The sequence below is a fragment of the Oncorhynchus clarkii genome, chromosome 27 (genome assembly GCF_045791955.1).
Source record: "Oncorhynchus clarkii lewisi isolate Uvic-CL-2024 chromosome 27, UVic_Ocla_1.0, whole genome shotgun sequence".
Lineage (NCBI taxonomy): Eukaryota > Metazoa > Chordata > Actinopteri > Salmoniformes > Salmonidae > Oncorhynchus > Oncorhynchus clarkii.
Genome location: NC_092173.1, coordinates 12,649,971 through 12,662,628, shown reverse-complemented (window position 1 = coordinate 12,662,628; position 12,658 = coordinate 12,649,971). Strand labels below are relative to the sequence as shown.

Genomic DNA, 12,658 nt, shown 5'->3' with positions numbered 1-12,658 from the left:
AATGAATCCCTCATATAGGACCGAGACCCCCGTTTATTTTTGAAATCCTTCAAAAATATTTGCTTTGCTTGGCACCTCACATTCTAACCATTCTTCTGAGGAGCCTGTCTGTGCTGCCTGGGTCCCTTGACTTGGAAAAGTGCTGGGTTTTTGCCTACCTCATTAAGTGCCTTGTTCCCTCCCCGCCCGATCGAGGGATATGAGAGAAGAGGACAAGGAATAGAAATCCATTCGCTCATTTTGTCTACCTGCCACCACCAGAGCTGTAAAGAACATTATCTTTCCACATCACTGAGAGATGGAGAACACAGATGGGTTGTGATGATGAAATAATTCATTCCTTTCAATTCTCTTACAATTATCTTAACCGGTTAAAGAATAGCAGGACAATAACAGTCCAATACTGTTCCTGAGAGTTCAGAATATTCATCGTGCAGTAGAGCGGTAGAGCGTAACAGTGGGTTCGTCACTTTTGCACTCACCCACTGCAGTAAATGAAATAACATATTTCCTGCTACTGAAATGGTTCTGAAACTAACTGAGCGCAATGCCCAAAAATTCAGTGAACGTCTCTACCCCACCCAAACCTACAAGGGATGGCCCCTCATTCTATACGGTGAGACCAAGGTATCAGAGCAGTAGAGGATTGGGACTGAATTAACAAAGAGTTAATTGCATGATTAACAAGCATTTCGCAACACCCGCAATAACATCTGCTGAATATGTGTATGTGACCAATAAAATGTGACTTGATTTGATCCGACCTCCAACCATATGCCATTGTGTTCCCTATCAAGAGCAGTATGGCTGTCCAGATGTAAATCTTTAAGGGAGAGGTGTCTCTTATTACACCCATAACGACCTCAGACAGCCAGTGTCTCTGGGAGAGTAATGTCAACCCAAGCTGTGCCAAGCTCTGCCATTGTTCTCCACAGTGCGTTTATGGCATGGTGTCTGATATATGATAACCAATAAGTAAGAGGAGTAATAATTACAGGGCCCACATGTTGGATCATCTGATTACTGGATGTAATACAAGATGGCGGGTTTGTTTGAAGGATAGTTATTATAAAGACATACAAAAACCTGGCAATGGCAAGCTTTGTTATATTGCAGTGTTGGAAAAGGGGGAGTGTGTGTGGGGTGGGGAAGTGTGTGTGTGTGTGTGTGTGTGTGTGTGTGTGTGTGTGTGTGTGTGTGTGTGTGTGTGTGTGTGTGTGTGTGTGTTGTGTGTGTGTGTGTGTGTGTGTGTGTGTGTGTGTGTGTGTGTGTGTGTGTGTGTGTGTGTGTGTGTGTGTGTGTGTGTGTGTGTGTGTGTGATTGGAATTAAACTCAACATTTGTACTTTCTTCCAAAAAGTGGGAAATCAATTCTCAGATTAGGTGACACTCTCATGACCTCTCTCATGCCTCCCTGTTTGATAGGTCATTCCAGTCACTGTGCCTTTCTAATGGCTTCCATGGACCTACAGTAGTATTTCAAATGGACTCACAACGGTTCTACGGTGTGCACTTTACCCCTTGAGAAGCTATATCTAGATAAATATATTTTTGTTAAGCCTCTTTTACTCTTAGGCCCCGTCACTTTGCCTCATGGCTTTGAAATCTGGGCCTTTTAGAAGGGCTCACACATCTGAATGCATAGGCTAAACAATGACATGAAAGAACTGTGAAGTATAATACTAGATTTATCAAAAGCATCATGCTGACGTGGAGCAAGATAACATCTCTGTGTCTGGAATGCACTTCCTCTCTGGCTAGATGAGGATCAAGCCCCAATTTGAATTTGAAGGCAAAGTGACAGCATATTTTACCAACTGCCAAATCTGATACAGCACCACATAACACCAGGGGTTACGTGGTTTTATTTGCCTACCGTCACCACCATTTATTTGTCAGAAAAGAAAGCAAAATAGTCCAAGCTTTCCTTCCCTCTCTCTCTTTCTCTCTCTCTCCCTCCCTCTCTCGATTAAGAGGAGTTCAAAGACAATCCAGGTTTGGACATTGCCTTTGATGCAGAATAAGCACTGCTGCAATGGACCAACAACGAAAATGCATTCCTTCACATTTAAAATGACTTCTTGGTGAGATCTCTTTCAGATATTTGTGGCTGTTTTCAGGAAACCTTTTCATAAACCCAAGTGTTGGTGAAGCTGCCGATTTAAATGTTTGATGCATTTTGTACCTATCTTTCATTTAGCCTTGAAAGCTCAAACATCTCAGATTTAGCATCATGTGTCAGAGGTGCACCTAGTTCATGGGCCTAATGTGCACCTTGTTTTTGAACATGTCTGATATTTTTACCAAGACCATAATTTATTATGCTGTGCGTCACTGTCATATTATAAGCTGTTGGATCATACTGTCTCTTTGATATTTTCTGGTCTCTCTTTGGCCTTTCCCAAGATAGCCTCATCAATGGGATTTTGTGCATGAGTAGAGTCAGCTATATCACATAGTGAATGAAAAGATCAAACACTTATTTGAGCTGTCAAAGGGGGCAATTGTAGCCTACCATTCAGCCACTAGATGGTAACAATAGTTTTTTTCCCTAGGCACAAACACTGACCACATAACATGTGCCATGTTAGTGATACCAAAGAGAATAATATACATTGTGATACTGTATGATAAATAGTGACCAATTCACTACTCACTTAAACCATTGCAGAAGCAGAAGATGTGTAGCCTCTCAGAAGATGCCTTATAAACTATTTGGACATTTAAATGTAACTATGCTGGGCGAAGCTGGGCCAATTGTGAGCTGCCCTTGCCCTATGGGACTCCCAATCACGATCAGATGTGATACAGCCTGGTTTCAAACCAGGGACTGTAGTGACGCGTTTTGCACTGATATGCATTGCCTTAGACCGCTGTGCCACTCAGTAGCCCAATAGGAAAAAATAAAACAGTAGCCTAAGGATTATGATCACTATTAAAAGATTAACATTTATCCTAACCTCACCACTTTCAAATTCCCAAATAAAGAAATGTGGAATTAATAGAGTCGTGCGTGCGCTTAAAGACGCTTCTCATGTCAGTGGTGGGCGGTACGAGATGGAAGCGTCGCGTCATGGAAATGCCCACCCTCGCGTCGAGTAAGAGCCGCAGATAGAAGAGAAAGTTCAGTGTTCTCAAACGATGGATGGAGAGCGGTTGTCCGAGGTAGAGTGAAATATATCTACTGCTTCAAATAGCTGCACCGATTAAGCTTTAAACAGTTTTTATTCAAAATTAAGCTGTCAAGGATAAGGAGTCAACACTTTCTGTAATGAACGTTATTTAAGCTCACCACCGTTATTTTCTCATTTCATTGCGAACTTCATTTTCTAGATTGAACTCTGCCTTCCTCGAATTGGCTCGGAGGCTGCCTTCTAAGAACATTTAAACATTAATTCTGGGGAAGCTTTTTTTTATTTTTAATATCATAGACTAATGTTTACCTACTGGAATTATTTTTTGTTATATTTTACCTGCATTTGCGTTGTGCATCAGCATAGAATGCATTTGTAACAACGGATTTTTAACGCTTGTTGGGGCTGTGCTTACAATGGTAAAATAATACGGAAATATCCTCTTGAATTTACATTTTTGGTCTGAACAAATACAACTATTTGTTAGACTAATCATATGACTGAAAATAAGCATGGAGGGGTCTCCTTTGAAGATACTGCTTTCTCTCTGGTGTCCGCTCATGATTGCTGCCTACAGTGTGGAGCTAGGAACATACGACCTAGAACGAGGGAGACCAGCCAAATGCGAACCCATAGTAATTCCCATGTGCCAGGGCATTGGCTACAACATGACCAGAATGCCCAATTTTATGGACCATGAAAACCAAAAGGAGGCTGCCATCAAGCTGAATGAGTTTGCACCTCTAGTGGATTACGGCTGTGATGTGCACCTTCGTTTCTTCCTCTGCTCTCTCTATGCCCCAATGTGCACTGATAAAGTGTCTACCTCCATCCCAGCCTGCAGGCCTATGTGTGAGCAGGCCAGGCAGAAGTGCTCACCCATTATGGAGAAGTTCCACTACGCATGGCCTGACTCGCTGGATTGCTCCAGGCTCCCGACCAAGAATGACCCCAACGCACTGTGCATGGAGGCTCCAGAGAACGACACCAAGACGGATATCAAGAAGGGAGAGGACATGCCTTTTGTTCCCCCTCGGCCCAGGCAACCGGGTAGCAGTAACGGGCGCTCCATGGGCAGTCTGGGGTCCTGCGAGAACCCAGAGAAGTTCCATTATGTGGAGAAGAGCCAGTCGTGTGCTCCTCGCTGCTCCTCTGCAGTGGACGTGTTCTGGTCCAGACGGGACAAGGACTTTGCCTTCATCTGGATGACAGTGTGGTCAACACTCTGTTTTGTCTCCACGGCCTTCACCGTTCTCACCTTCCTCCTGGACCCCCACCGCTTCCAGTACCCCGAGCGGCCCATCATCTTCCTTTCCATGTGCTACAACGTCTACTCTGTGGCCTTCATCATCCGCTCGGTGGCCGGGGCCGAGAACATCGCCTGCGACCGGGAGAATGGCGAGCTCTACATCATCCAGGAGGGGCTGGAGTCCACAGGCTGCACCATCGTCTTCCTCATCCTCTACTACTTCGGTATGGCCTCGTCCATCTGGTGGGTCATCCTCACCCTCACCTGGTTCCTGGCCGCTGGTAAGAAGTGGGGCCACGAGGCCATTGAGTCCCACAGCAACTACTTCCACATGGCCGCCTGGGGCATCCCAGCTCTGAAGACCATTGTCATCCTCACCATGAGGAAGGTGGCAGGGGATGAGCTGACGGGTCTGTGCTACGTGGGCAGCATGGACTCTGGAGCGCTCACCGGCTTTGTGCTCATCCCTCTGTCCTGCTACCTGGTCATTGGCACGTCCTTCGTCCTCACCGGCTTTGTGGCGCTCTTCCACATCCGCAAGGTGATGAAAACCGAAGGCACCAACACGGAAAAGCTGGAGAAGCTAATGGTGAAAATCGGCATCTACTCCATCCTGTACACGGTGCCCGCCACCTGCGTCATCATCTGCTACTTCTACGAGAGGCTTAACATGGACTACTGGAAGTTCATAGGTCTGGAGGTCAAGTGCGTGTCGTTCCCCGGGCGCCGGAACGAGGACTGCTCCCTGGAGTCGTCGGTGCCCACCGTGGTGGTGTTCATGCTGAAGATCTTCATGTCCCTGGTGGTGGGCATCACCAGTGGTGTGTGGGTGTGGAGCTCCAAGACCCTGCAGACCTGGCAGGGCCTGTGCAGCAGGAAGCTGGCATCAGACAGGACTAGCAGGAAGCCCTGTGGCAGCGTGAGCTGCAGCACACACTGTCATTACAAAACCCCTGCCGTGGTGCTCAACATGGCCAAGACAGACCCTTACTCAGACAGCCCCACACATGTCTGACGCTGACAGTCAGTATATTACCAGTATGCAGTTCATTCAATGCTCTGTCTAAACACAGGAAGCTACTGGGGTGACATTGTAATATATAGAATAAGAATAAGATTGAGATTGAGAGGAAGGAGAGAAGTTATAATTCAACTGTCCATTGTTGCTTTTCTGTGCAACTTTCCTTATTTCAGTATTAATGGGAAATGTTCAGTATTGCTCTCTATAAACACACAAGATGTGTGGACTGTATTGCATAGAGATGCTCAACTGCAATGCAGAAAAGGCCTTGCATGGACATTTTAAAGGAGAGGCATTGTTCTCCCCTGAACTGGGTATAAATAACTACATAAATATGTTTAAATGTTAAACAGTCTATTTATTGTATATATATTTAATTGAAGTTTTCTTTGGTTTCTCACACGTTTTGATTGGAGTGAACATGAATCCATGAGGCTAAAATAGTAAACTACTGAGTATCAAGGACAATACAGTGCCTCTTATTGGGTTCTTAAGAATAATACAATTGGGTATACATTTGGTCGTGGTTTATTTACTATTATTAAATTGAGTGTGAATCCTATACATTTTTCAATATGGCTTAGTTTCATTGGATTGATTGAGAAAATTATATTGAGACTTGGGAGGAAAATGCATTGACAAAAAATATTGAATTTTACATTGTCTTTGATAATAATTTGGCTCTATAATAAATAAATATAATTCTTACAAAATGAGAAGTTTGTTAGATTATATATGGCTATAGATATCCATGATTCATTCATGTCATTATCCCAGGACGACCAGAATTAATCAGATGTGCTAGACTGGTTGAAGTAGACTGCAGTAGGGTTAATTCTGTTTTAGGTGAAGTAGACTGTAGTGGGGTTCATTCTGTTTTAGGTGAAGTAGACTGTAGTAGAGTTCATTCTGTTTTAGGTGAAGTAGACTGTAGTAGGGTTCATTCTCTTTTAGGTGAAGTAGACTGTAGTAGGGTTCATTCTCTTTTAGGTGAAGTAGACTGTAGTAGAGTTCATTCTGTTTTAGGTGAAGTAGACTGTAGTAGGGTTCATTCTGTTTTAGGTGAAGTAGACTGTAGTGGGGTTCATTCTGTTTTAGGTGAAGTAGACTGTAGTAGAGTTCATTCTGTTTTAGGTGAAGTAGACTGTAGTAGGGTTCATTCTGTTTTAGGTGAAGTAGACTGTAGTGGGGTTCATTCTGTTTTAGGTGAAGTAGACTGTAGTAGGGTTCATTCTGTTTTAGGTGAAGTAGACTGTAGTGGGGTTCATTATGTTTTAGGTGAAATAGACTGTAGTAGGGTTCATTCTGTTTTAGGTGAAGTGGACTGTAGTAGGGTTCATTCTGTTTTAGGTGAAGTAGATTAGTAGGGTTCATTCTCTTTTGGGTGAAGTAGACTGTAGTAGGGTTCATTCTCTTTTGCAAATGAAAGGTAGCCTAATTCCTATGGTAATGCCAACATGCAAATATCAACTGTAATCATTTGGATAATTTTTCTCAATATAAGGATAAATGCAACAGTTTATATTCCTAACTTTTGTAGCCTAATACGCCCATTTCTTCTTACTCCAAAGTCGTAGCCTCTTTGAACACATTTATCACAGGACAATAAGGCCAACATTTGTTGTTTATTTTCCTGTCGACCATTTGGTCCTTAATTTCCTCTCCTGCTTTGAAGCAATTTTCTACAGTGAGAATCGCGTGCCATATGTTCAACTGCATATAAGCTAGATCCTGGAAGCAACATGGACACACTATTCCTCAAAGAGAATTGGAGATGAATAGAGGGGCAATCCAAGTAGTCTCAAGGTTCGGGTCATCATCTTTAAAGAGATACTTCCTGGTTTTGACAATGAAGCCCTTTATCTACTTCCAGTCAGATGAACTCATGGATACCATTATGTCTCTGCATCCAGTATGAAAGAAGTTAGAGGCAGTTTTCCGATCCAAGGCTAACCAGCGTTAGCGCAATAACTGGAAGTCTATGGTATCTACTAGCATACTAGCAGTTACCATAGACGTCCAGCCATTGCGCTAACACTAGTTAGCAATTGCGCTAACGCTTGTTAGCAACTTTCTTCAAACTGCAGGCAGAGACATACAAATGGTAGGCCTATTCAAGAGTTCATCTGACTCTGGGGAAGTAGATATAGGGCTTCATTGCCAAAACCCTGAAGTATCCTTTTAACATGCGGGAGCTGTTCACAGAGAAATATATTTAATGGGTGTGCTAATCCTTTCCCTGAACCACTATTGTGCCCTGTCCTCCTCTCTGTTTGATCCCCATGCAAATACATGGCACTTTGATCCAGGAGGAGGAATTTGAAGTAGGCCATCTAGATCTCAGCACTAGTCCAACGCTTTACACCTGAATTGGGAGGAAATTAATTGATTTCTATTTAACCAAAAAGTTTCACAAATGTCATACTACATGCTACATATTGGTCATTGGTTGCATGGTTTTGTCTCAGTTTGAATTTGGCACATTCAAGCCTTATGTTGGCAGCAACTGTTCTTAGTAAATTAGGGTGTCAATGTCAATTATAAGCACGCCCGAATATAAGAGACCATTTGTTTCACAGCAGGCTTGCTGTCATGCATGGTGTTTGACAGTAAATGTAATTGTTTATGTCTGTCTGTGTAATTGTGTTCCGTGTCAGGCAACACATGAGGTGATGGCATGGAAAGATGTGAGGACCAAGAGTTACATTTACATCAGACTGCTGCTCACTTTAACGTTTAGATTTTGTCAAGCTTTATAGACGGAGGTGTTGTGTTGTGGTTTTTCATTTAACCTTTGTTAGACACCATCAACTTTAAGATTACAGCAATTTAACCAAATCATTTAAGTTGAGAAGACAGTCTTTGCAGAACAGAGTATCATATTGTATTATAGTGTGTGTGTGTGTGCACATATGCAAGGAGGGAGAGGTAGATGGGGGTTAACCTCTGTGTTTTCCTCGCTTGGCCATTATAGACATTGTCCATTGCTTAGCAGAGAGAGCTGAAGTCTTGACATTGCCAACCACATTTAACTATCAAAAGTGAGTGTGAGTTTCCTTTGAAGCATGTCGCTGGGACACAATAACTGGAGTTAAAGCCACATGCACCAGTTCACGTATGGTTGAACGAGCTGCTGGCTTCCTCTCGGGATTACGCTCTGTGACATGACCCAGTGAGGTGAAACACTTGCTCTTAAAAAACAGCCAGTCCCACCTGTGTTTTCTGTGATTAGATAGGAACTGCAGTCTGTTTAGGACAAGGGCTGAGTTAGGAGATATGGAGGTACTTAATGTATTTGTGTTGCTAGACAGAGAAAACAAATCCCCAAAGACAACATGCGGTGATTGGAGTAACAGGGAGCGTTTGCAACCGTTTGTTGTTTATAAACCTTGTTCAATGAGGCTTGTTCCATGATTGAATGCTGTCCGAACATGTTAGTGCCAGTAGCTTGTGTATTTTCTAGCTGTCTCCAGAGGAAAAACTTGTTCAGACTCACAACACCACTGAACTTCTGTTACGATTGTCTGAATGAATGGACCAAGGCCCAGCGTACTTAGAGATCCACATGTTTAATAAATATGAAACTCACCAAAAAAACAATACAGATGCAAACTAAACGTGACGTTCTGGGCTGCTCACAGGCAGCTACACAAAAAACAAGATCCCACCAACTACAGGAGGGAAAAAAGCTGCTTAAGTATGATCCCCAATCAGAGACAACGATAGACAGCTGCCTCTGATTGGGAACCATACCCGGCCAACAAAGAAATAGAAAACATAGATTGCCCACCCTAGTCACACCCTGACCTAACCAATTAGAGAATTAAAAGGATCTCTAAGGTCAGGACGTGACAACTTCAATGTAGATGGAAGGGAGTTTGGAGCTGGGTCCAGAATACCTAAAACAGAGTTTGTTTGAGCTGTGTGTCCTGTGGGGCGCCATACCTGTGGTCAACAGCGTAAAACTGAATTTAAATACAAACGAAGTGGTAGCAAAAATAAATTGAAATTCATCGGAGGAATCAGGTAAAAAAGCATCCGACTGCTCCGAACTCTACTTCATATATAGAGCAAAACACACACCTCTGGTAACACCTGCCCTTCACACACACACACTTCTGAGGTCAGCACTCTAGAACCTGTGCCAGCCAATCAGCACAACCCTGGAAAGAATCCCCACACCCTTTTTTTTTTTTTTTTTTTTACAGAAATGTTCAATTTCAAGAGTGAGTAAGCTTGGCCTTAGTCGAAAGATTTCGCTTGGCCAAGGCACTGTTGTTGTTTTTTAACCACAAGGCTCAGGGGGTTAACCTGAGTTAGTATCTTTCTATAACGGCAGTCTGTGGGACAGAACGGGTCTGTCTGTCTCTGCACCTATCTGAAAAAGTTCAAAATTAAAGGGGACTTCAACATACTGTATCTACCTTGTCTATGTCTCTAGCTATGCTACAGTGTATTGACTCAGACTGGAGAAGCATGGCATAGGGATCTGTAATTGGTTCGTTTTTGCCTGGGAGAAAGTTGATTTATCAAACAGTGGAGTATTACATGAACTATTTAGGCTGGGTGAATAAGATATATCTTCAAGGTGGGTTTATTAAAAGTTAAGGTACTACTGAGCTGACAGTGTTTATGTGATTTTCTGGGCGGGTGGTGTGAATAGAAATCCTCCTCTATGGTCATGCATCTGATTAGAGAGGCGATCGTTATGGCACCGAAGCCCCTCCCTCCTGGCCCTAAACCCTAAACCACTGCCTACCCCTCAGGGTGTGTGGGGGGGGAGAAAAGAGAGAAAAGAAAGCATCCTTCATTACCCTGCTGCTGTTCCCTCCTCTGCCCTCCCCCACTCCGCCTCAGCACTATCCCTTTCCTGGGCCGTTTTGATGTGTAAATGAGTGTATTGAAAACCTGCAGGCCCCAAAGAGATGCTTTCCATGAAAATGCCCCAGTCTGAAAAGCAGCAGCAGAGTTCACACAGCTCAGACCCTTCACTACCGGCCTCCCACTGGGCTGCCTGTCTGAAGAGCAGCAGCAGAGTTCACACAGCTCAGACCCTTCACTACCGGCCTCCCACTAGGCTGTCTGTCTGAGAGCAGCAGCAGAGTTCACACAGCTCAGACCCTTCACTACCGGCCTCCCACTGGGCTGTCTGTCTGAGAGCAGCAGCAGAGTTCACACAGCTCAGACCCTTCACTACCGGCCTCCCACTGGGCTGCCTGTCTGAGAGCAGCAGCAGAGTTCACACAGCTCAGACCCTTCACTACCGGCCTCCCACTGGGCTGCCTGTCTGAAGAGCAGCAGCAGAGTTCACACAGCTCAGACCCTTCACTTCCGGCCTCCCACTAGGCTGTCTGTCTGAGAGCAGCAGCAGAGTTCACACAGCTCAGACCCTTCACTACCGGCCTCCCACTGGGCTGCCTGTCTGAAGAGCAGCAGCAGAGTTCACACAGCTCAGAGACCCTTCACTACCGGCCTCCCACTGGGCTGCCTGTCTGAGAGCAGCAGCAGATTTCACACAGCTCAGACCCTTCACTACCGGCCTCCCACTGGGCTGCCTGTCTAACAGCAGCAGCAGAGTTCACACAACTCAGACTCTTCACTACCGGCCTCCCACTGGGCTCCCTTGTCTGCCAATTCAACACTGTCTCTCTCGCTCTCTCTTACCAACACACACACACACACACAAAACGTAGATATTTTTTCAATGCCTTGCAATTTCAGAAACACTTCAGATATTCTTGAGCTATTTAGTAAGTAGGAAGGATATTGCTGCGACACAGAGCTATTATCTCTGTTATAACAGATGGTTACCCAAACCATCTATGTCTTTAAAATATGATGCTGTTTTCACAACTACACGATAGGTATGAACAATCATAACTCATTATAATGTAATGTATTCATCTCTGTTATTTTCTGGCTTGCCAGTGATGTATCATGTGCCTTTTCACATATGAATGCCCTGATCTCTTCACGTTGTTAGAAGCCTCAGTCTCAATCATCATCTCTGATCCTCGTTCTTGTCATCCTAATCATCAACACTTGAGACATGCATACCAATGGAACAGTCAAATGTGATGTCAATATGAGAAATTAACCGGTAAGGAAATTAACCGGTAAGGAAATTAACCGGTAAGGAAATTAACGGTAAGGAAATTAACCGGTAAGGAAATTAACCGGTAAGGATCAGCACAAAGTGCATACAGGAACCTTTACTACAGACAGACGTTTAGTTGGATTTGGAACAGACAACTCCATTATTGTAATTAGTAGGAAATTTCCCAGTTTTCCATCTTTCCATTTTTATTTTTTGCATGTTTTTTTCACAGTCTTTGATCAATAAATCAGAGACAGAACTCTAAAAGCGTCTCATCCCTTTTTCTCCTGCCTCTGGACTGGTGGATGAGTCAGAGAAGAGGGAGGTTCCGCCTCTCTTGCTGTGAAGCCGCAAATAAGCTAATAGCATCGCTGGGATCATAATCGTCATTGCCTTCTTCTCAGAAACATTGATTTCATTGCATGTTTATTTAATTTTAGTTTTGCTTATACTCATCCTATATTTAGATTTAAACTCATCCTTTGAACCGACCCGTGGTGCAATGACTCGGGGTGGAGGCTACCAATGGCAAGCATTTGTTTGAGAGTTAAAACATAATTTTGCCCCTTTCATCATGTTGTTGTGTTGTGCCATAGATCAGAGGCTTGGGATAATGTAGGTCAGGCGTTTGAGAGAGAGAGAGCACCCCTTTTGTAGCTGCCATTTTGAATCGGTTGCTAGGCAGCACCCCTCTCTAGTCGCCAGTACCATAGAGTCTCCTTTGAGAGGAGATAAAGAGAGCAGGAACTACAAAAGACAACAAAATCAACAACAGCGACAAAGAACACAAAACCATGCTGCATTACAACCTGCTTTATAGAAACACTGAAAAGAAGAAGCGAAGTGTAAAGGCCAGGATGTGAGTCTGTCTTCACCCTGCACGCCTCTCTCCACTACCCTGCTTCGTATGTCTGCCTGCACTTTACACCTCTCTCTGTTTGTCCCCATTACTTTCAAATGCGAGAACACAACCCTGTCTGTCACACTAACGGTCTCTTACCTCCTAATCCCAGGAAACAACATGACACACTGTTTCAAAGTGGCTGACAGGTGTGTGTTGACAGGTGGGTGAAGAGGATGAGAGCTGCTTGCATCTCTGTTGGCTGGCAAGTGTGGCTGTCACACTGTTACCCTGTCCAAAAATGTGCTCATGTCACG

At 44.0% G+C, this 12,658-nt stretch overlaps 1 protein-coding gene across 1 annotated transcript; it reads left to right on the top strand.

The window, feature by feature from the left end:
• Positions 1–3,132: 3,132 nt before the first annotated feature.
• Positions 3,133–9,173, top strand: LOC139386343 (frizzled-9-like). The gene has a single exon (XM_071131876.1). It carries the CDS (start codon positions 3,646–3,648, stop codon positions 5,395–5,397), a length of 1,752 nt encoding a protein of 583 aa, XP_070987977.1. The 5' UTR covers positions 3,133–3,645; the 3' UTR covers positions 5,398–9,173.
• Positions 9,174–12,658: the final 3,485 nt, after the last annotated feature.